Source organism: Ooceraea biroi, chromosome 2 (genome assembly GCF_003672135.1).
Source record: "Ooceraea biroi isolate clonal line C1 chromosome 2, Obir_v5.4, whole genome shotgun sequence".
Classification (NCBI taxonomy): domain Eukaryota; kingdom Metazoa; phylum Arthropoda; class Insecta; order Hymenoptera; family Formicidae; genus Ooceraea; species Ooceraea biroi.
In genome coordinates, this window is record NC_039507.1 from 15109827 (window position 1) to 15134672 (window position 24846).

At 34.9% G+C, this 24846-nt stretch overlaps 4 protein-coding genes across 12 annotated transcripts in view; 2 read left to right on the forward strand and 2 right to left on the reverse strand.

Moving 5' to 3' along the window:
• LOC113561495 lies at positions 1–3248 on the forward strand. Its single transcript, XM_026967994.1, has 5 exons — positions 1–199; positions 263–383; positions 561–822; positions 912–1054; positions 1265–3248. Exons 1-5 carry the CDS (start codon positions 32–34, stop codon positions 2332–2334), a joined length of 1764 nt encoding a protein of 587 aa, XP_026823795.1. The 5' UTR covers positions 1–31; the 3' UTR covers positions 2335–3248.
• Positions 2882–16406, reverse strand: LOC105280056. Its single transcript, XM_026967995.1, is given in 15 exon segments — positions 2882–4279; positions 4377–4471; positions 4565–4787; positions 5030–5216; positions 5417–5577; positions 5721–5822; positions 7845–8128; positions 8517–8791; positions 14099–14147; positions 14337–14676; positions 14865–15072; positions 15395–15664; positions 15805–15992; positions 16251–16313; positions 16316–16406. Coding segments are annotated over 15 exon segments (2601 nt in total). The 3' UTR covers positions 2882–4214.
• Positions 13389–23310, forward strand: LOC105280178 (arylsulfatase B). Of its 6 annotated transcripts, none has more exons than XM_026975480.1 (9): positions 13389–13904; positions 14003–14115; positions 18619–18809; positions 19190–19417; positions 19978–20133; positions 20279–20555; positions 20733–20890; positions 20960–21107; positions 21399–23310. In XM_026975480.1, exons 3-9 carry the CDS (start codon positions 18630–18632, stop codon positions 21776–21778), a joined length of 1527 nt encoding a protein of 508 aa, XP_026831281.1. In that variant the 5' UTR covers positions 13389–13904; positions 14003–14115; positions 18619–18629; the 3' UTR covers positions 21779–23310. The 6 variants fall into 6 exon arrangements, 5 of the variants coding, with proteins under 5 accessions (XP_026831281.1, XP_026831283.1, XP_026831282.1 ...); XM_026975482.1 differs by having other exon boundaries at positions 14006–14115; XM_026975481.1 differs by lacking the exon at positions 13389–13904 and having other exon boundaries at positions 13920–14115.
• Positions 22892–24846, reverse strand: part of LOC105280053 (protein lava lamp) — a 16222-nt gene continuing 14267 nt past the window's right edge. For 3 of the 4 annotated variants that reach the window (XM_011340231.3, XM_011340229.3, XM_020031925.2), the window contains 3 exons: positions 24093–24256; positions 23931–23985; positions 22892–23715 (listed from right to left, as the gene is read on the reverse strand). In XM_011340231.3, the coding sequence (XP_011338533.2) occupies positions 23691–23715; positions 23931–23985; positions 24093–24256 (244 nt within the window). In that variant the 3' untranslated portion in view covers positions 22892–23690. Of the gene's footprint in view, positions 23716–23926; positions 23986–24092; positions 24257–24846 lie in introns of those variants that run through there. The other variant, XM_026975478.1, reaches the window with a different exon arrangement.

The following is a 24846-nucleotide window of genomic DNA, read 5'->3' on the forward strand; positions in this document are numbered from 1 at the left end:
ATGAAAATATTTACATGTTCGTTTCGATTTAATGAATCGGCAATTTCTTTATCGAAATCAGTCAACTGCAATATTCATACCGGACTTCCTCGATGTGGTCACATCGAGCATGAGCAACAAGCTCGAATACTTGGAGAAATATTCAGTGGCACCTCCGCCCAGCAGAGATTATTATGGTCTCAAGGTTCTCCAAAACGAGGTGCCGATATAATCAATCCGCTTCCCTTCGGTACCAAGTTTTTAACTAGTAACCGTTTTGTAGATAATTCTGCACTTGTGGAGGATCTCTCACGGACCTCATAAAGCACCGATTGTACATTGCGCCAAATTCGTCGAGTTTGATCAAGAGACATCTTTGCAGGACGAAAAACGTCGCGGATTTGGTACGACATTTGATGATTCTTGAAATAAATGTTTTGCATTACATGATTTTTTTCAAATCTTTTATAACTGCTAAATTACGTGATACTGTCATTCTCATCTCCTAAACTGCTAAATTCAATTTTTGTAAATAATTTTTACATAATTATTACATAGTTTAGCAGTTTTAAACATTGCAGGTGAACATTTGCTACAACACGTGATAAATATTGCTGAAGGAAATAGAAATACTCTTTTGACTTTGCCAAAATCTTTAATCGAAAGAATATCGAGATACCTGAAGTTTAAAGATATCGTCAAATTAGCTTCGTTATCACGTATTGCTTACGAGGTAAAAAAACATATTAACAAAATTAATAATAGCTTCTCTCTCTCTCTCTCTCTCTCTTGCTCTATCTCTATTTTCTTCAAAACCAAAGTTCCGAAGATTCATCATCATAAAGAATAAATTGTTTTCCGTCAGGTGTTTAACGCTGATTCACTCTGGCAACTACTCTTCAAAAGAGATAAAAGAGTTAAAATTACCATAGAGGAAAGAAAAAAGATTATGGTTGGAAGCAACTGTACAAAGATAGACAAATGCAAACGTTACTCAAAGATCGCAAGGTATTGAATCAACAAAAATACGACACTACCGATCCGCAACGGGAAAATGTACACCATGATACGATCAGTCTAGCAAACGCGACGGTCAATTCTTCCTCAAACTAATTAGAACTAAGAGTGCGGTTAAAGCTTTTGACTTCCGAAAGTTTCCGCACGCTATCCACTTTATTCATCAGCAATCTTTTCCATTAAAGTTTATTTATTTATAACGAGAAGATGAGGGACGCTGGTGCCGCGCAGCGGAATTACAATATCGCAATACAGAATAATACATGAGAACAATCAATGATAAGGAAAATTTCATTTTCTTTAATAAATATAATAATAACTTCTTTCTTAAATATTTTACAGAACTTTCGAATTCAATCATCGGTTAACTGTGCAAGCGATGCAAAAGTTAACAAACCATTATCGAGATCAACCAGCGGCGTATCAATGCCGAGCTCGAAGACAATCTCAACCATTAACATTGCCGTAAAAGAACGCTGTGAATTCTCCAATACGGATCTCGTAACTACATCGCTTCCTAAGGCAACATTCGATACTGGATTTCATGGTACAAACGAGAATGCAGCAAGTGAAAAATCTTTCTTTCAAAAGAAAATCCCTAATTCTAAGCTTAGCATGAATGAAAAAAACATTAAAAAAGAAAACTTTACCACATCAAAAGTGACAAATCGAGAAATTAAGGGTGTGTTCAAACATGACAAAGGAATCGACAATCAACAAAATAAATCAGAAAAATGCATTAACAAGATCAACATCAATAGAACATCGCAAGCAAGTAAGACAGAACCCGTCGTTTCTAAAATATCATCTTTTTCGAAAAACACTGTGGAGAACGTTAAGTCCTGTTCAAACATAGCACACAAATCACACGGCAGGATTCGATCAAAAATAAAAACTAAATCTAAAAACCTAGCTACGACCAAGTCTGAAATATTTAATACCGATAAAGAGCTATCCGACAATCCTTTTGTGGTCAGAGACAGCGATCTCGATCTGGCTGATTTGATCGAAGCGAGTTTGAAGAACATCCGAAGTCCGCGAAGCATATTTGACTATGATTTCAGTTGCATGCAGCAATCAGATGCAAGGAGGAATGACTTGAAGAGTAGGAACGGAATTCAGGATATTGATAGGGTGAAACTGCTGAAACCCATGCGAAGCAGTGTTATCACGAATTATTTATCCGACAAGATGACTCGAACTAACGAAATTCTCGAGAAGCTTTCCGAAAAGTCCGAGCCGTTCAGCGGAACATCCTGCGAGTCTCTCGTGAACGACAAGAAAGTCTTATCAGGAGGAGACAATGGGTGGATCCTCATCATTGTCCGAAAAATATAGGAAAGTTCGAACAGAACTTAAAAAATCCTTAGATTGGAGATTTGGAACGGCTCAGAGCGATACAGTATCTTTTGAAAATGAATGGGATTCAGCTACAAACTTCGGAAATAAGTTTCACAGTCCTAGGAAAATCGAGAATATCGACGATAAATTATCCATTGCTAAGGGACCAGTAAAAACTTCCTTCCTAATGAAAACGTATGGTTCGAGAGGCTTGGCGAGCAAGAAGGATGTCAAAAGCTCCGAGATTGTTAGAAAAAATCGAATCGAATCCACGAAGGTTGTCAAAGACGTCGAGAGAAATCAATTAATCAAATAGCTGTCATGTATTTTTAACAAATTAAAAAATTCTTGCATATTACGCGTCAATAAAGCGAAAAAAATAATATTAGGATGATTGAATGAATAAATTGTAATAGAATGCAAATTGCAGATACATGGAACAATGTCATACAACTCAGACAATGAACAATTAGATATTAATTTTATACTGTAGTATATAAAAAAGAGGATTATCAATAAATTATTTAATAAAAACCCTTCAATTCGATGATGAAATTTATTTATCTTTTGTATCTGCTGCGCGTGTATTATTCCATATTTGCAGATATCGCAAATAGGCATATATAAAATAAAATACAGCATTGAGATTCGCATTTAATGATATGTGTTTAGGTACAAGCATTTCTTTTGAAATTATTTACACTGCATGATGTGTGGTAACAAGGCGTCGGAATGCGTAAATTGTTTCTTGTAATCAGCTGGTACACTCACTTTTAGTTTTAGAGGAAGAAATGCCGATACTCTTGTCCTGTAATCGACATTTTGTCTTTTACATCTCTGTTTCATTTATGAAATGCATCATGATTTTCAAAGTGGGACATTTCTAAATGAGCACAATGTTTTACACATATGAAAATGCACTAAGATTTGTATATATATTCGCTATTGAAAATATAGTAATAGCTGTTGTCTATGATCTTTGGTTTTACCATTAACTATATATCTTGCATCATTAATTTTAGAATATGTAATAAAAACAAAATTTAGCAGCAAGAAATATTATAGATTAAAATTCTATATTACAACTAATTCTAAATACCAAAATTATTTATATTAGATTTTGCAATAAACTTCAGTTTCTGTAACCTTAAGTAAACTAGAAAATGCGCAAATTGTGAAAAACGAGAATCATTAAAAACAATTGGTAGAGCCTTATTTGTAAATCTCATAAAATAAACAATTTTTATATATCAAGAATCATCCGTACATGTATGTGTACTTTGTATTATCTGCTTTCTACCAATAAGAACATTTCTTCCCTTATTCTGCATTTTATAATAAACTGTGCGCAACGCGCCATACTTTGATCGAACTCTCAATGCAGTTTCATTCGCAAACCTTATTGTCATTTCTATATTTCTTAACTTTATCGCAGTGTAAATTTTAATAGTTCTTTATCTCATGTATCAATTTCAAATTATTCCAAAACAAACTTGAGATTTTAACTTCTTCTTTGCTAGCATCATACATTTAACTTCTTAATGCGAATTTGTAGAAATATTTTACATATATCAGAAATGTATGTAAAAGCTTTAATATTGTTAGCAAGAGACTTAACACATCCTTTCACGCGCACGATTTAAGGCGCGAGTTTTGTGCAGTGTTTGACTCTCAGGAATTGACGTATCCAACGCCCGCGCCGTGTGAGGAAAGATTCAACAGAGGCCGATTTACATCAACGATGATTTCGCTTCAAATAGATCTCGTAGCTTTCTCCGCGATCAAAGATGTCCTCAAGGAGTATTTATATGTAAGAAGTTCAATCGCTTCTCTAAGGTAACTCGCGAGATCGATCTTATATCTTCTTCCAAACTAAACTACCGCCACGGCTCGGTCTCATCAAACATTCGGTCTATGTTGTCTCGTAGCATCTTCTCTTGCTCTGAAAAATCAGAAAAAATATACATATAATATATGCATTCGAAATTCAAGATATTAATCGGACAGCATCAAAGCTAATGAACAATTATAACAATTACCTTTCGTTAAATTGGCGATGATACATTGTTTTCGGAGGAACTCGGTGCATAAGGCTCGCGACAGGCCAAAAGCGTGCATGTTGCAAGTGAAAGTCCTGGTAATATTGATAAAATGAAATGAAAAAAAAATGAGAATGAACTCGATTACTGAGTTGTAGGTGAAGTGTGGAATATTTTCTAATATTTACCCTAACTGCCCGAAAACTATGTTTGCTTGAAACTTTCGATCTTCGGCGGCGATGCTTTCTTGATCCAAGGATTTCGGTCGCGGTGGTACCGGTCTTGAAGCTCGCTCACATTGAACCGCGTCAAAGAAAGCAGCCGTCCAAAACCTCATAGATGTCCATATCGGTTGAACGCGCAGATGTGTATACAGATATTCACGATATGGCTCTAATCCTGGAACCTCCACTAAAAACAAATACATTGCGATAAATATTGCACAATTATTAATCAAAGATGTTTAACGGAATACGTCTAACAAACCGCAAATATTGCAATGAGTAAAATATTTGTTGCATTCTAATTAGTAATCTATGACGTAAGTTATTCTACAATTTTTTATATTATGCTTCAATTACTATTGTCATTCTATGATTACTAATTTTTCGTATATTATATTATAATGCAGCTAATTATACTCAAGCTTTTACCTTCGTGGTAGAAAGTAAAGCACATGTTCATAAGACTTTTGGCAGGTGCAAAATCGTCCGCTTCGTGGCATTCGAACAGCGCGACCGCAAAATGCTGAGCCAAGGAGTAAAATGAAGCTTCTGTGACACAGGCGCGTGCTCTCCTTGCATTTACGACTCTGGAGAACCATATTCTTCCCGATTCTGTCTGCAATTTCATCATTGCGTGGATATGTTTTCTTATTATCGATTTTTGTGTATTACATTACTAATTGAATGATTACTTATATCTCCATTTTATATATATCCATTTTACACCTGATATTTTCAAAATATATTTTACTGTACAGTAATGTTCAATAAATTAATCATTATTTAAATGTTTTATAATATTTTCCTGACGCATACTAGAACCATCTGTCCGAAATTAGCCTTTTGTTCTTGGTCAATACTATTAGGCGCGTCGAATAGTAGAGGTACGAAAGCTTTCATGAAGTCCGCGGCAGCTTCCTCCGATTGACTATCAGCCGACAAACTCGAAGCCCACGACTGTACAGATCCCGATGATCCTGAAGAGCAGTAATTTCATCAATCGTATTATAATAACTTTATACAATTATATTATAGTAATTGAATTTCATCAAATTCTTATATTTTTAGGTGATTTAAATATTTTTTCGAGTTGCCAATAAATGTATTAAAATTGAGATACCTGATCTTTGCCACATTCTGCGACCATCCATGTTGGAATCCAGACTAGTACTGGGCCCGTATCCATCTTGATCGCTCGTGGAATCGCTGCTGCAAGGCATATCTACGATAAAATACATCATTGTATATCAAACGTTCAACGTAATATCGTACAAGCTAAGAATTATAATTAATATATCAAGCAATGGTACGTCACGCGCGACATCCAAACTTGCAATTGAATCTAATCTAATGATCCGCCGAACAGAAATATATAATAAATATACTATACTCTATGCAACAAAGTATTGATCACTCTTGCGTACAGCTCCGCTACACTACTGTCAAAACTTAATATCAGCTAAAAATAATAATTATGCTTATCTTATATGTTTTATCGAAATAATATTCTCTGTGTATTTATTAAAATTTTGTATTTATTAAAATCAATATAGATAAGCAAAAGATCCAGCAGTTGTTACATAATTATTGTTGATTTCAATGTGTCATTACGTTACGAATATTAATATAAATATTAACAACTAGCAATAAGAGATATTTTATATTACTAGAGTTACTTGCTTAGTGTTATTGTCTGCATTTCACCACCACGACGTAAAACTTCCATTTGATACTGATTGCGCGGGAGAAAATTTGCAAAACAGGATAATCCAGATGAAGAACGGCAAAGTGCACGTTCGACGAACGACGAATACCGTCGCCGAATAAGTATCTGTCGCTATTACGGATCGGTACTGAAGTTATTATACGATATTATTTAACTACACCTTTTATCTACACGGACATTCATTATGCGATACATTGCGCAACATTGCGGAAATACAGACGCGTTGGCGGCCAACTGACGATAAATAATGGCTGTTTATCGCGGGAAACAACTACTGTCGCGTAATGGAGCATTCTTTCACTCAGGCAGGATAGAGTGAACGATCTTTCGTCAGAATTAGGTTTCGCTTGGATGCAATCAGGGTGCACAGACAGATTGCGTGAGAAGGTATGTACACGCGCACACATATACACACAAGGAACAACATCTTAATCAATGGGATGCAACATCTGGCAAGAAACTACGCGAGTGTTCTGTTGTGCTCGAATATACAAGTGCCGAATTGAATTTTATGTGTACCTACATGATGCGTCTCGGAAAAGAGAGAAACGATTATCCCTCAATCATTGATAACAGAGCTCAAATTACGAAAATCGAGGAACAATGCGCGATCTTTCATTACATTTTATGTAGGTCATTGTGTCATCTCGTATCCTCAATTTTCAAGATTACTTTAAATTATCTTTAATTAATTTTAATTTTTCTCTTTCAATTTCTAGTATTTATAGTTTTAGTACGTGCTATACATATACTGTGCACAACTTTTTTCGCGTCTTTTCAATTGTCTTAGAAATAAACATTCCTCAGAGTTTCATTTTTCCTAATTTAAAGTGGAAGACCGTTCGATCAATGTAATTTCGATATCTTGACATTTCCATCATGAAATGTTTGATTATGGAAATCGATACTTACTGGTGCAATGAACTATTATCAAAATCGACCCACGTATATTCGAACACCGGATTACACCGGGACATATCGATTGCGATTGCTCTAACATATTCGCTAATCACATCTAGCAGAGAGGTGGTTTTATTTAGGTCGGAAATAACTCGGGCATGTGACAAGAAATGCTTATGAAAGCATCGTTACTTTACGTGTAATACGTTTTCTTTCGGTGCTGATTAGTTTCACCTAGCTATATGAATAGCTAGGTAAAAAAAAGTATCGATACTTTTCATCAAAGCACTCCTATACGTGTAATACACTGAGGAGACTCGCGGATGAAATCATAGGGGCGGTCCACACACTGACTGACTGTTACATTTACCTAAACGGAAAACGACCGTCTGATAGCGGGTCGGTGCTCTCGCTTCGTGAAAAGAAAGAAGAACACAGCATATATTATTTTCATTCCTGTCTCGATAATTACGTGATCGCAACAATTGAGCGAGGAAGAGATAGAAGAGAGAAAGAGAAAGAAAGAAGTAAAGCCAGCGCTCGACCAGTCAAAGACCAGGAGAGTCATTGAACTCGCTCAACGTCTTTCGCCGATAATTGAAGGCAAGGGCTAATCACCTGCTTTGTAATTCAACTTCTCGTAAGGATCAGGCCCGGTCGCTTTGATGTCCTGCTCCCGAAGAGGCTCTATACTTTCCTGGCTGTCTCGATCGGGACTAATGTCATCCTGCTCCGTACGGCTCTCCTGCTTCTTGCTCGAGGCCGATCTCGAGGACGCGATCTCCTCATAGGTCATCCCGGGCGGATACTTTCGCGTTCTGGAAAGATTGGCGCTGCCTTGGCGTTCCAACTTGTGCCGCGCGATAGCCTCGTAATCTTCGTAAGATAATCCCGCGCCAAATCTGCGAATAAGATATCGCGTATCGGGGCAGGAATATTCACGAGGAGCGAATGTTACGATATTGTCCTTCGTCGGCAAGCGTAAATCCATGCATGCTGCACGACGTGTTAATCGGCTGCGCTAATAGTTGTGCATACAATTAGAATTTATATTACGAGGAAGGATCGGGTAGGCAACTTTGTAACTTTGCAACTGACTAACCCGGTGTATCTTGTACATAAACTAAGAAACAAAAAACATTTGCGAGAATAAGTTAAAAGAGATGCGCTCACAGGTAAAATTTGTTACACGATAAAAAGTTTCTTAAAAAATTCCAAAGATTTAATGTGATTCCATGATTTGATAGTAATCCATTATCAAAGATTGTAGATATAATACGATAGATGCACCTTGGCAGCCTGAGTTTCCGTCGTCCTAATTGCTCCTCTGGCTTGATAGTCTGCGGTGGTGCCTGTGGCGATGACGGTGTTGAAGAGGGGGTTGTAGTCAATTCGCTCTCCTCTAAGCTACTACTAAGAGCGGACCCTATCCTATTTCCTAGGCCCTGAAGATACTCGCCACTTCCTCCTAGAGCGGATCGTACCGACCTGAGAGCACCTCTGGTTCGCCCAATTAGTGACCCTCCTCCGTTGGATGGCAAGGCTGTTGTAACATCTACCATGTTCTGTAATCAGTGCGTTCATCGCAATTAATTCGTCGTCACTCGTATTTTCAAGGACCATGGGATTTAGTACGATACAGAACTGTGCAAGATATCTTTTCTACGCGACAAGTTTTTCGACCAATTGCCAGTTGTAATATTATTATGGGATTTATTAAATTAAGGATTAAAAATTCCGATGTCAGTCACACGTAATAGGTGATGGGAATTAACACGTGCTGCGCGTGTTTTGAAACACGTATATATTTATCATACACATCTGCAATTTTAATTAAAGTAACGAGTGCTTTGTGACGCAAATACTTGCGAGTTAAGTCTAGAACAATAACACGGAATGGAATGTCAAATTAATAATACGGAGTCTCTGATTCAGTCTATTTTTCTTCGAAAGCTTATAAGCTAAGTAAGATATAAGTATTTCACAGTAAGATGATAAAGTTGATGTCCAAATATAGAAAATGGATACTGTGAAATATTTACAAAAATAATTTTTACCGCACTTTCATTGTACAAACTATAATACTAATCAAACAGAATGTTTTTTTTAACAGAATTGTTTTCACAGCAAGATAATAAAATATACTAAAACATTTTCCAATATATAAAAACTTTACAAATGTTTTTATCATACAATAAATTTACTTATTACTCCGTCACTCTTACTTGATATTTTTCAACGCTAAATTGGCACGAAAGTTACGTAAGCAAGATTTTACTTGGCGCGTAATGGAGCGTCAGCGAGGAGAAGTTCTAACAATCGGATTTTATTCAACAGACTTCGCTCGACTGTCGGTCATGAAAGGGTTCCTAATTCGCTGAAGCAGTTTGTGCCAGACGTGCATCTGTGTTGATGGCGGTCGCACATTTCACAGTTCACGTCATTTCAGTAAGACAATTTGCGAAACTCGTGATCTACCTCTCTGCCTGAAGGTTCAATATGCTCCCTGTGACACGAGTAAAGCTGAAAGTAATCTCAGATAAGAGGCCTGAGCTTCATTTCGGATGTATATAGGCCACTGCGACTACCTACGCATCTATGCACGCGTGTACGCGTAAAGCAATAAGCGATGAATCGAGTGAGAAACGGATGGTAATCGAAAGAAAAGATATTGCTTTCACTAAAAGCAATATTGAAATCTTGAGATCACTCGAGAGAAATTGTATCGATTTACAATGGTAAAAAGATTTCGATCTTAAAAGAACGGAGAGAAACTGCAACAGAAAGAAGAAAGATGAACGGTAATCTGCATTACGCGCAATTAATGTGAGCAGCTACTGAATAAGGCCTTTTAAAATATATTGCCATGTACGTGATCTATAGAAAATTATTAATTAGTTTAAGAATATCTTGCAACTTGTTTTTTACATAGACTAGATTATCCGTGAAGAAAATTAAACTGGCAGCACCGATGATTGATCGGCAAAAACTTGAGCTTTGATTAGCCTTACATTTATGTGGAGACTGAACGTACCCATTGAACATACGTGGTGTGCTTCAACAGAGTACGTTGATCAGTACATGTGAACCAACGATCGATCCATCGACGACGCAATCACAATGGACATCTAAATGCGTTCCGCGCTCGTTCATCCAATCGCATATATTGCGCTATATTGCACGCGACCTTTCGCATTCATCATCTCATAAAAAGAAGAGCGCGCGACGTGTCGCACCAAGAAAAGGCATTCCATTTATATCGCGCTCTACTTTTTTTTATTTTTGCTGTCGAAGAACCTTTGGAACGGTTTATGATTATTGAATTTTGCGATAATCTCTATGCAACACTGGGCGCAAAATACATCTCTGTTTAATCGTCGGCGGAAGAAGGACAACAAGCGAATGGAACTAACAATAACGAATCAATGAGAATCGGACTGCCGACATAGTCTCGGCCGTCGTTCGCTGCCGACTGGATGTGTGTTGGATTGAGCAGACTTTTATAATTGGCCTGCCACGACGTCCGTGACCGCAGTAGGAGATATAAAATCGACACGGATATCCTTTTGTAGTCTAATCTCGACCACTATATGCGAGTTTCGGTAAAACCCTAATTTCGGCTGCTTCAACGTTCACATTTTTCACGGTTTCACACATTTTACTGTTACATGATTATAATTTATTATGCCAAATAGTTAGCAATATTCCAAGTATACTTGAGTAGATGTAAGTCTTCATTAGCGATGTGCGTGTGAAAGTTGTATAGTTGCTTCAAGAGAATCTCAGAGGTAGAATCTCGAAATATTAGTTAAAAATATTAATTAGACTGTCTTGAGAAAAATGAAAAGAGACATGCAATGCCGCCGGACGTAGGAACAAAGCTCTGCTCCCGATATCTAAAGATAGATCATTGATTATGTCCGCATATCTATGGCAAGTTCGACGTCGCAAGAATTTCCGATTAATGTGAACAATGCGAGGACGGAAGCACGTAATAACGTACAAGAATTGTATCAAGAATACATCTCGCGTCCAAAATATAATCACTCAATTATTTTGGCTTAAATTGTAGAAACAATTATAATTTGATTTGATCACAAAACGCCAAATAACATTACTAAGAAATAATGTAAAAAAAAAACAGATTTCTATAAGTTATTCAAAAATTAACTATAAAATTGTTTTGGAAAATTAAATTATTGAATTCTCCGTAACTACTTTAATATTTTGCTATCAAAAACCTTAAAAAAGCTAATATATTTTGCATATGTTGCTTTTCATTTATCATCACGTATAATGATGAAATGAAGTATCCTGTAGGAAGTAGGAAGTTTTCATTGCAAGTCACTGAGAGTCCTAACTCTCCAAAAAAGAATATGTCCAACAGTGCAAAAATCGAGGACAAAAGAAAGAAAAAAGAATGCAGCCCAAAACAAGTGCGATCGAAAATGTGACTACGACAAACTAACGGAATCTTGAAACTATTAATTCAAACAGCTCTGTACAACTGGTTGCAATGTACTATCCAAAAATATATTTATAAAACATAACTCCGTTCCTCCTAGTAACAGGAGGACTTACGATTAGCATTCGCGTTGCTGGCAATGGGGTACAAAGCATACGTTTCGACAGTGTTGGGGAACGAGATGAAATGCATATTGCGGGATGATACAAAAGTTGATATCAGTGACACGAAGCTCATGATAAAAGCAGGGTATGCGGAATATTACAGAGTTCGACGACCGGCGAACAAACAGCGGACAACAAACATACGTCAATGAGGAATTCATTATGTGGGACAAGCGGATTATGCGGGAGTGGACGATGTCGCATGGTATGTGAGCGAGTGCATTTCACTTTGGCACACAACTGCAATGCAGCATTATCTATATTATGCAGTTCCTCGGTATACGGGATGTGCTTACTTGCATGCGGACATTTCTAAGTGTATCGGATGACGAGAGAGAAAAAGAGAGAGGCATCTTTTGACGTAGAAATACGCGAATACACTGATAGATCGAAGATGCGAATGTCGCGAAATGGCAAGTGCATCCAAGTCGGAGCATGATGTGACATAACTATGCTCGTCATAATAAACGACGTTGCCTGGCGAGAGACTCATTATCAACGTAAAGCCTGATGATGATTTAACTTATGCCGAAAATGAAAATAACGTCGCAAAAGTGTCAAAACTGGAGAACGTCACGCTTAATAACTGTCGCGATGATAAATTTGCGAGTTGGAGGTGCGTTTGTCAAAACACAAAACGCATTTACATCGAGCATTCTTTACACAAGTGTGACAAGCGGGTTTAACGATTGCTTCTTTCCAACTTGTTGAAAACAATTAATACTACACTCGATGTTGATGCTCGGCAAATGTTTCTGCTAATTATGTAATCAAAACGGCTATTTTTGGATGTGTATATAATTATAGAGTTATATAATCGGAATTAATTTATTGCTTTATTGCGATCATTTTTACATGGTACTAATGCTGAAAAACTTTAACTTTTAATTTGTTTTTAAATGTAATATAATTTATATTTAAATAAAGTATATATATTTAAGTCTATAATTTTTGTCCTGTTATCAAGGAAACGCATTAATTAATTTTTAAATCTATATTATGTCTATATGCAAAGGCATGAAGCTACAATATGAAGCAATAGTTACAGATTTCATATTCTTGATTGGAAAATGAGTATCAAAAATAAATAGCGATTAGATAAAATAAGTAACAATATAGAATAAAGTAATATAGAAGTAATAAAAACGCTCGGATTTCACATACATCTCCAAAGAATAATTGTTGACAGTAAGATAGTATTGAACGAAAAGCGTTAAAAATAAATTAACATGCTCAAAAACCATTAATAAATAGATTGCAGTCATGTGACATGGATGCAGCTGTCAAAACAGACGGTGCTTACCCTTACCGTCTCCCTTCTAAACCACGTTTCACAATTTACAGCACGGGATATTTGCTGATAGATTCCAAATCTTGTCTTTAAGAAATGAATTGTTAGAAAAGAAAATGTTATGAGGAATAAATAAAAAATGTTAAATAAGCTAAACACAGCTGTGTGTGTCTGTGTGTGTCGAAACACATGGCGTTTGCGAGTTAATGATTGAGCTTTGACATGTTCCTTAAATCAAGTACCGTGCAGAGGTGAAGCCCGGGATCGAAGACGATCACTGTCACCCTCGTCAAACGTTCGTGAACATGTGCGACACTGCTCTTGACATACTACTATGGACTTGCAGTATCGTGAGCTTTGCAGCTGCCTCGGGAACTATTCGCACGTAGCATTGCATGACCCCTCCAATACACGATCGGATTAATAAAGGCGCATGCGTTTATTGCGATCAATACCACGTCTCGATTTACCGGCACGTTGATTAATTCCGGTAGCGACGGAATTCGTCACCGTGTTATATTGACGGTCGGTACTGTGCCAACTAATAATAATTAATAAAATAGAGACATAATAAATTCGATAAATAAAAACTGATATGAATATTTAATACATCAAGGTGCATCGATATACGGTATAACATCAATGTGACAATTCCAATGTGACTTTGACGTGAGATGTAAAATTTGAAATTTTAGGAATTAATATGATAAGATAATTAACGTTTTTCAAAGAGAAATAACAGGATAAAAATTAAACCTGTGAGTATTTGAACGTGTCAAGAATTTATAAGGAAACTTTGTACTTTATAAAGAGACCAAATTGATTAAACTATTATTTGTTCCTTTTTATTGCAAAGAAGATTATAATTAGAATTCATACAAGCATGCAATCACAAGAAATTTTTTAATGGATTATACGCTTGGAGTGTTCACGGCGACGCCGACGCGTACACTACGGCAGCTTTGGCAGGTAAGGGTATCTCGCATACATCGACCATTGTCCTGTAAGGATATAAAAAATTAAATTATCGTAAATTTATAATATGTTTTATTACGTTAACATGTATTAACATCGAGTGCGGTATGTGAACACTCTAACTAAAAATCACATTTATCGTCGCGCTAAAATAACTGCCGCTAATTAATCAATTAATTGTATAAACAATTTTCAAAAACATTTAAGAATTTTACCCTGCTTTCACGTGAGATTCTAAGCTGGAAACCTTGACCGTCATTCGCGCGGAAAGTCCTTCAGCCGATAGATCGACAACTTGGGATTGATCATCGTTGAAGTTAATCAGAAGTAGCACGAAACGGGAACCAGAGTTACGTATCACACCGAAAACTGTGTTATCATTCGTTGTGAACGATCTATAGCTTCCCTCGGTAAGGGCCGGCTCCGTTCGGTGCATGTGAGTCAAGGTCTTGTAAATTTTGTAATGCGACTCATCGGCCACCTTCTCGTTCGCCAAGTTTAACTGCTTGTAATTTTGGTTCACTGGAAGCCACGTCGAATTTGCCGTGCTGAAACCTGCGGTAACAAATAAATTGTCAATAAATAAAAATCTATATGTGCATTAATCACACGTTCGCTGCCGCGTGTACGCATACTGAAACTCATTTTCAGGCCAAGTGATATTTTTATTACTGGTAGATAAAGTGCAAGAAAATAATTGTTGCTATCACTATTACATGTTCTATGATATGTTGTTTGTTAAGTTACAAATTTTCGCCAAGTTCCGAATAATTCGTAAGTAGGGATTAAGTCTGTGGTATAAATGTGATCCAGATACTTGTAATCTCGCGATGTAGCACCAGCCGCGTAACTTCTAGGCTCATCTCGCAATTTTGCGTCTTCGTAAATAAACGGTGCGGAATCGACGCGAAATCCGTCTATACCCAGATCCAACCAGAATTTTAAGACATTCTGTAATCGTTCGAAAAAATTAACGATAAGTGTAAAAATAAATCTAATGCCGAAATTTTGTTCGGTTGTACTTTGTGTAAATATAATAATATTATATATACTGTAAAATAATAAGTTTTATAGTATATAATAGTATATAAGAAATTTAAAATCCAGATGACAACAATAATGATAACAACAATAAATACCTCAATAAATACGTCAAATGAAGAAAGATTAGAATTGCCTAATATGAAGCAGAAGTAAATTTAGGTAATTGAAAGACTAGAAATAGATATTTTGAGCTATTAGAGATCTTTATAAAAGCTTTTCTGTGACTCACTTTCATCTCTTCTTGTACGTCAGGATTATAAAAGTTTAATTCAGGCTGTCTATAATCGAATTGATGAAGGTACCATTGCTTTTGCGACTCAACGTAGGTCCACGCAGAATCACTAAACACACTGATCCAATTGTTGGGTGGTGTTTGGGCATCCTTATTTTTGCCATCTGCCCACACGTAATAGTTCTTATATTTTTTATTACCTTGAAGAGCTTTTTGGAACCATACATGCTTGTCAGATGTATGATTTGGTACAAGATCGAGGACCACCTAGAATGATATTAGAAAAATGACAAATCAACATAAGTTTAGATAATGGAATAAAATCAATAGCTCTCTACATCAATTGCAATTTTTTAACATAAAGAATTTAGAATTATAAATGTCGAAATATTGTAAAATCGCCGTACTTTTAGTCCAAGTTTTTTAGCACGCTTCAGAAGAGTTTGGAAATCTTGCAGTGACCCAAAAATGGGATCAACATTAACGAAGTCGGATATGTCGTATCCAAAATCGACCATGGGACTTGGATATATGGGCGACAGCCAGATCGCATTAATGCCACTCTCCGCGATGTAATCCAACTTTGAAGTTATACCTGGACAGAGAGACGCAAAGAAACACATGGCTTCAAATATCATCGATGTTTATTTCTTATTTTAAAATAACAATATATGACATAATTTTATTTATATACACATTTAATAATTAATTTAATACTTTTTATAATATTACAATAATGAATTAATAATTAATAGAGTAAATTGCAACATATTTTATATGAATACAACAATTTATTCTGCATTATATTATATATATAATGCACAATAACAAATGTCAATCAGGATATATTCACCCTTCAAATCTCCTATGCCATCAGCATCCGAATCATACAAACTCCTTGGATAAATCTGATAGAGACGGTATTGTTCCACCAGGCCTTATTGTGAATTTCAGCGAAGCAGCTGTTCGCAAAAAGCAGAAGGGCGCACAAACGCATTGCCAGCGACATAGTGCCGTTTTCGTCAACTCTCAAAATTGTTTATACATATATATATCAGTAGCAAAACAAATCAATTGTTCTTATCAATTCTGCTATCAGTCGTGCTTAATGAGTCTAACTTTATCTCGACATCGCATATCAAACGAAATAAATCATAAATATAAATCGATGACTATAATGACCACCGCGATTGCATACGTAATTGTTTTACTGTGACAATAATGTATGTCAGTATATGTCAGGATATGTCAGTATAGGATCGCTAAATTAATGACGTCGCCGCCGAATAACAAATATAATTTTACTTCGGTAAACTTTACTGCGATTGCATGATGCATTTGTAGGAAAATAAGCAAATTCCAAGGCAAGTAAAATTCTATCAAACAGAACTATATTTTTTTCGTAGTTGACGACTTATCCAACATGTAAAGTCTAACGAACATTTCTAGCGAACTCATGATTTTGTTTGTTACCATTGTTTAATGAAAAAATGGCCAACAAGAAATATAATATTAGAATTTACACCTTTGTGCTCTATGAATTTATTATTAATGTAATATAAGCACAACATATATACATATACGCACATCAAAATGCATAGAATGCGTTAATACACATGCTTAATGGAAAATGAGAAATGATGTAGAATGAGTAAATGAGGTAAGTTATATAAATTATATAAATTGTGTAAATTATGTAAAGGACGCAAACTGGGCAGGTAACAATTAACAGGATTCAGTTCATTTCAGATGATGGTACGAGAAACTTGTGTAATATACGTGGTCGAGACTTTCAAGAAAGAAAAAGTGCGAAAAATTTTTAGACCGAATACTCTTAGATCAAAGTAATGAGAAGCTCCAAATTATTACATGTATTAAACTGTTCCATCGCGCCAATATTAATTGTCCGAAGAAACGGGAACTTTACAATGTATGCACGACATGCAGATAATTAATACAAACCTCATGATGCATGCAATTCAAAGTGCTGAATGAGGCATATGTTTCGTATATTAACAAAGTGTTTACGAAAATTTGCTAACACTTGATTTAATAAATAAAACAATGATGGTTATCTAAAATTACATCATATCACGCTACCATATATTCATAAAACATTATGTCTAAAGACATCAAAAGTTAATTAGATTTCGGAGTAATGCTTTCCCTCCTTTTGAATTTAATTGTAAGTCCCCTCTCCCCTCTCCCCTTCTCGTCATAATTATTCACGGTTGATATAAAAAAAGAAGTTTTTTTCAAAAGTTCATGCATTACATTATATTTTAATTGACAGTAAAGTCAGTGATTAAGAAACTGCACAATACTCTTAAATAAATATATAAGTGTTAAATATAATTTGTTGCAATTTTAAAAAACTTGGAATGTTTGAGTGTTAATAACATAGTGAGTTTTCGATATGTCGTGTAATAAATGTAATATATTTAAAGATAAATAACAAATAAATATATGATAAATATATTTATCTCTTAAAAATAATCTTTCTGTATGGATAGAAATAACACCAGCAAATTTCACCATTAAAAGAAATACACTTTTGCAATCTTTTTTATAAGACCAGAATTCAATTATTGTAAATCATCTTCATTTTATCCGACAAAACTTCTTAAAATCTTTGCTTACACTATCACGATTAAATAGTGTCGATATTGAGATTCTTTTTTGATTTTCTTAATTATTGAAGGACTCGCATATTTTTTTTCTTTCCTCAAGAAGAAGCAACGTTATGCTCTAGATCTTATCCCTGTGTTCCTTTCCCATCGTGGGAAATCCAAGTATTAATAAACCGGGGTGCCTCTAGTTTCGTAGTCAGTCAAATCACGAATCGCCGAAAGCGAGTTCAATCTGCTCGTGTATATGGGAAAAATGCATTTGCTGCGTGTAAATGATTCATCAATTAGTGATACAAGATACAATGAGGCTCACCAGACTCTATCAAAGTCATAAGAAATAATCTGTTATTAGAAATTTATATTGGCATTTCATTCATCAGTTCACTCTTCGATCCAGATTTTTCTCTTGCTAAAATATGATGCACGCTATATCACTGAAAACATCAATAATGCATCTTACTTACTTACTAAAAGTTTCTTATTTATAAGCACTATCTTTGCACTGCGTAGATAATAAATTATCCTAAGAATAAAAGGCAAAAACCAATTCTTCATATACGAAACTTATTATGTAACTCATTTCTGTTTCAGAGATTCTCGAAATGAGTAGACCATTACTGGCATGGCTATTCGCCACGTTATGTTTTACAAGCTTTCTATTGTTCACCGCAATCACAGCTTCATTAGAAAATGTGTCAATCGACGATAGTGATGAAGACAATACGTACAGAAAAAACAGACGAAAGAAGCCACACATTGTTATTATTGTTGTCGACGATATGGTGAGAATATTCGCTACTTGAATTAAATTGAAGTTTTCGATGAAAAGCTACGCAAAGGCTAATCTTTTTACGCGCATTTTGTTGCATTGTGCACATAATTAATTAAATTCGTGATCGACAAGAAAATCATTCTTAGTAATAATTAAATATCCACAATACCGTTACATTTTTTGTATTTTGAAATTATAGCGTAATAATCAGTTTTACCTAAGTTCGGATGCATCGACTAAACATAAAAAAAGATATTATTATAGAAACTTCTAAACAAATTTTTTCAAAGTCTACTATAATATATATATATATATCATATATAAATTTGTTCTGTAATAGCAAATTTGGCAACGGAATACTTGATGCTTTCATATGATGTTTGTACGTAGGACTGGAACGACGTTAGTTTTCACGGCTCCAATCAGATTTCGACGCCGAATATCGATGTTCTCGCATATAACGGAATTCTGAACAATCATTATATATCACCACTGTGTACACCGAGTATAACATCCCTAATGACTGGAAAGTATCCAATTCGCTTAAGCATGCAACATGGTGTTTTACTTTCATCGGAACCACGTAGACTTCTAATGAATGAAAAATTACTATGGCAGGTATGCGAATCTTCCCAGTATTAGAAAGTACTATCAAATTAAGCTGCTAATTTATTTCAGATAAGTTCAAGCTTTAAAAAATTTTGAAACAGTTGTTATATATCGCGTATATTAAGATTATAAGTAACATATTATAAATAACATATTATAAGTACATTATTCTATTAATATTAATATTTAATTTTAATTTTGATAGTATGAAAAAGTCATTGATGTGCAATAATCAAAGGAGACAATTGACAATAATATTAAATATGAAATAAAATGTAACCGTGAAATAAATAACAATAAATAACAAAAAGAATTAATAAATAAAATTAATAGATATAGCGTGGATAAAAGTACCTAGAAGAGTCACTTGATAATAATTGGATAATCAACAAAAATAGAAATGAAAAACCTGTAGCAAATGAGATTCCATTACTCGAAGGCAAAGATGCCTTAATTATAAGATTATATCGTAAAAATTATTTTTGTATGTAAACTTTTACATTAGTTATCCTAGTTGTACGTACATCAATGATAACTGTATTTTAATCAAACGATTTGTTTTGTTGCAGTATTTAAAAGAAGCTGGTTACAAAACAACACATATAGTAGGTAAATGGCATTCGGATTTTTACACACATGAGTATACGTCAGCGTATCGCGGGTTTGACATGCATTTCAGTTACTGGAATGGCCAGGATTACTACAATCACAACGTTATGGATCCAGTAAGCCATTAGAATATTTCCAAAAAATTACATTTTTATTAATTACGACAATACTATTATAACAGTATTATCGATAGTATTGTCAATATATTATCAAAATTTTATAACATAAAAAAAGTTTATACTTACCCATAATTTTTTTTAGTTTAGTAATTCTAAAAAAGAGAAAACCTTAATCAGTAGCATTGACATGAGGCGAAATATGTCAGTCGCATGGGACACAATCGACAAATACTCGATGGATCTCTTTACCGAAGAAGCTATACGTTTGATTAACATTCACAATAAGGATAATCCAATGTTTTTGTATATGGCCCATCTTGCTCCCGATAGTGGAAACATGAACGAGTTATTACAAGTTCCTGCTGAAGAGATTGCCAAATTTTCCTGCATCAAGGATCCGAAAAGAAGAATTTACGTTGGTATAGTATTATATATATATTTTTTTTTTATTTATTATTAAATCTTGAAAGTAGAATAATTTTATCGTTTTTCTATGTATGTCTATGTTCTATGGAAATATAAAAGAGGAAACTTTTTTGTTTTTAATATAATGATTAAATATTTTATTTTATTTCTTGACGTATCTTTATCTACAGCTATGATTTTTAAATTGGACCAGAGTGTTGGAGAAGTTGTAGAAGTTTTAAAAAATCGCGGAATGTTAGAAAATAGTATCATTCTATTTATGTCTGATAACGGAGCACCTACTGAAGATATCTTCCAGAATTATGATAGTAATTATCTTTTGCGTGATGTAAGTATTGAGGACCAAGGGAATTTGACTACCTGAATTTAAACTAATTAAACTATAAAATATTTCTAGATAAAAGGTAGTTCCCTTTGGGAAGGTGTGCAAGGAGCTGTGCAAGGAGTGGCTGCAATATGGAGTCTCCTAATTGAAAAACGCGAACGAGTTTCGAATCAATTAACGTATATAATTGACTGGTTGTTCACTTTGTTGTCTGCCGCCGGTTAGTTATAAATTGTGTCATGTATAAAATATCGCATGAATATTTTTATATAAAGATTTATAATTTAATTACTAGACGCTAAACAGATTACTAACATTCAAAATCTTACGTGAATAACAAATTCGTAAACACCTCGCTATATTCAGTAAACTGTTAACAGACTAATGTCTAATATAATTTTTATATTTTTCCAATTACAAAACATGAAAAATTATTATTGTCATAATTGCGATGATTTTTACGCATGCAAAAGTGTTAATAAAACCAAATCAAATAAAGTCTTTGTTATAGGCATAAACAAGAAAGAGATTCCCAAAATCGATGACCACGACATATGGACAGCATTAGTATCTGATGCGCGCAAAACCAGTTCCAGATATGCAGTATTAATAAATATTGACGATATCTACGATTATGCGGCAATTCGTCATGGTACATTCAAGTACATAAACGGTAAGAGTGAGCTGCATTCTGCCTGGATAGTAGACTCTGGAAGATCAAACGTCGAACAACGATCGCCGTACGATCCTGACCAAGTGTTACAAAGCAGAGCAGGAATCACTATTGCCTGGATGCAAACGATCAGACATGTATTGGAGCGCAAAAGAGAAAAAGCTGCTCTCAATCAGATTGTTGTCAAAAATTCGAAAAAAAAACTATATTGTGTGTGACTTGCCAGATTCTGCAGTTAAGGCGCGAGGCACAAATTCATTGCAACGTAACGGAACAAGATAAGGTGAGAAAATGAAATGTTCCAATTTTATTATTAATATTTTATATCATTTAAATCTCTCGTAATTATTAAATTATTGGAAGCCTCTTGCTCTATCAAATAATTTGGAGTATTCAATAAAATTTATTTCTATTAGCCTCTACTATATTATAGTCTGGTCAAACTAAATAAAAGATGTTAATTTGTGCATTCTCTAAAGACTCCTTGCGATCCAACGATATCGCCGTGCGTATTCAACATCGAGGAAGATGATCAACATCATCGATAAACAATCATCTCTCGTCATCTCACAGCGAGATTAGAAATAGCTCCGGCATGATATAGATTAAGTATGGTGCCAGTTAGTAACGCGAATTTCGATCCCCAAGCAAATTCCAAATTCTGGAACAACACCTGGACCTGCTGACAAGATGCCGAACCATGGGCGTTAACGCTTTCGTACACAAATTAAATTGCCAGCCGTCCATAGTCGGACATGTCCTTGCGCTTTCGATTATTATCGGGATCGCTCTATTTAATTGATACTGTCCTAAAAAATTGCGTCCTATTGAATAGAATGACAAACACATGTAAACACAAAATAAGAGATGATTCGATGCGAGAAAATACGCAAAATTTTATGCAAGTTAGTTCTATTGATTGAGTCCAATCCAGATCACGCTCAAAAGTAAGGACAAATGAGTTTGACAAATAAGATCCATGACATTTGTCTTTTGATCATAAAAGTCGATTAAAGAAAAGAAAGATGAAAGAAATAATTTCTAGAATAAGCGAATAAAAAAATGTTATGATTTCTTGAAACTATATCAATTTGGCGTAAATCAGTAAGTTATCTCATTCAGATCACAAGATGTAATCCCGGTGATACGAGCATTTGTATCGCCGTAGATAACAATACGTGCTCTTACCCAGGAATGCGCACTTGCCTAGCGCAAGTTCGTAATTCCGTCATAAATCATTATCATGTTTTAAAAGATAGTATAGATTGTGTTACGATACAAATCGTACAGTTTGTACAATTCGTAATAAAATTTCACATTTCCTCTGATATATACTGACATCACTTATGTATTGACACTTCTCTTTTTCTGTACAAAATTTTATGGAAATAGAGCAATTGAATAATAATAATATATAACTAAATAATTTACGATCACAAATTACCAATTTACAAATTACAAATTTGAATCATCTACGATTCGTCTTCCGCAGTTTGCTTTCGATGTATGATTAATTATTATAACAATATTAAAATTGCGTCAACAAGCCGGAAACGAATCGTAGATTAATTTACAGAGTCCACACAAGAACATAAATAGGACTGATAGAACTGAAACATAATGGCAACTTTTTGACAGACGTGCGCATATTCGGCAATGCGATACTTGAACATGGTTTCAATGCATACGTCACATTGCACATGCTGCACTGCTATGAATAATTTAGTCACTGAATAAAAAGAAAAAAAAAGAGCAAGACATATTATCTAAGGCAACATTTTAGGTTCTATCGCACATTAACTGTACAATATTATAATACACGTAAATTTGCTCCTTTATATTCTCTTCTTCCTCGAAGAGGAGCAATTTTCTCGAGAAAGAACACTACCTACGTTCTGTACATGCGATTCGAAAAATATTTTTCTCCGCTCTCTTTCGTCGGATAACGTTCTAATGAAATAACTCCATAGAATTGTTAGTGTGTAATCAAACGAGTTCTCCTGTTCGAAAAATACACAGGCTGCTCCGACTCACTAGTTAACTGCAGGAATAAGTCTTGGCAGTTGGCACTTGGCAGGAATGTCTTCAGGGACAAAAAACAAGGGCCGTTTCACTCCCGCTATTCGTTCATCACATGTGCACCACCTTCGGCGTGCTAAATTTATGTACATAATAATAATAATATTATTATCTTTTAATTATATTGCATCTATTTAATGCTTAAATTTTATCTAATATAAAAAATTTTGAATCTGTAAAATTACAAATTAATAGTATTAAAGAAATAAACAATCAAGATGATATAAAAAATATATTTCGGAGAGAGAGAGAGAGAGAGAGAGAGAGAGAGAAAGAGGGGAGGGGATTTACCTCTTGCCCCACAACCAATTTAAAAGGACGCTCGATTGGCTCTGGACGTCTCGAGCTGTAAAGAGATATCACTTTACATTAACAATACTGATACACAATTGTAAACGTTTGTTGGATATGTTAATTAATATATCTGCCGACTACTCATCGAGTGATACCTACAGAGAGTGTAATTAGCGTTGACAAGCCTCGCGGCTGCTTCAGGCGGCAATGTGCTTAAAACGTCTCTGTGTGCTAATAAGGACATTTGTTGCGTATGCCTTAACTCCCGCTCGTCCTTTAAACGTACGTCCTTCGTGTGACTGACCGAATGCAACTGCGACAACCTAAGGGAAGAACTAGCTTAGATACAAAGCTGCAAGCGAGTTATGCGGAAGGCGAGGTACTGGATATCAGAAGAAACGTCATTGAGGAACAACAGTTATTTTTGTTCTTCAATTACTTTCGTTACTTAAGCTATTTAAGTAGTAATCTATGAAGAAATACTTCAATTTCTCTAATTTGGTCGACTAAACAATGAAACTTGGGAAACTGCATTAAATTACAAGATCAGAATAATCATAAGTAGGGCTCGTATATGTGTCCGCTCTAAAGAACTCCGTCGTCGTTCGCGCCAATGGATGAGTAACATATCAGCGACTAAAGTAGAGAAACGTTTGATTAATCTATTACTATAAAAAAGACTATTAATCATAAAAAAGCTGTCTGCTTCACACAAGTTTTGCTTTAATTTTTTCCGTTCAAATGTGTACATTGTGTCGTTATTCCGAATATATATGTATATATACTCATATGTTTTTTAGCATAAAATGATAGGCATTATTATTTTCACGTTAAATAAACGAAATAATAATAATAGGATTAAGCATACGTGTTTATATTACGTATGAAATATAAATACTCGAATCTTCCCCGC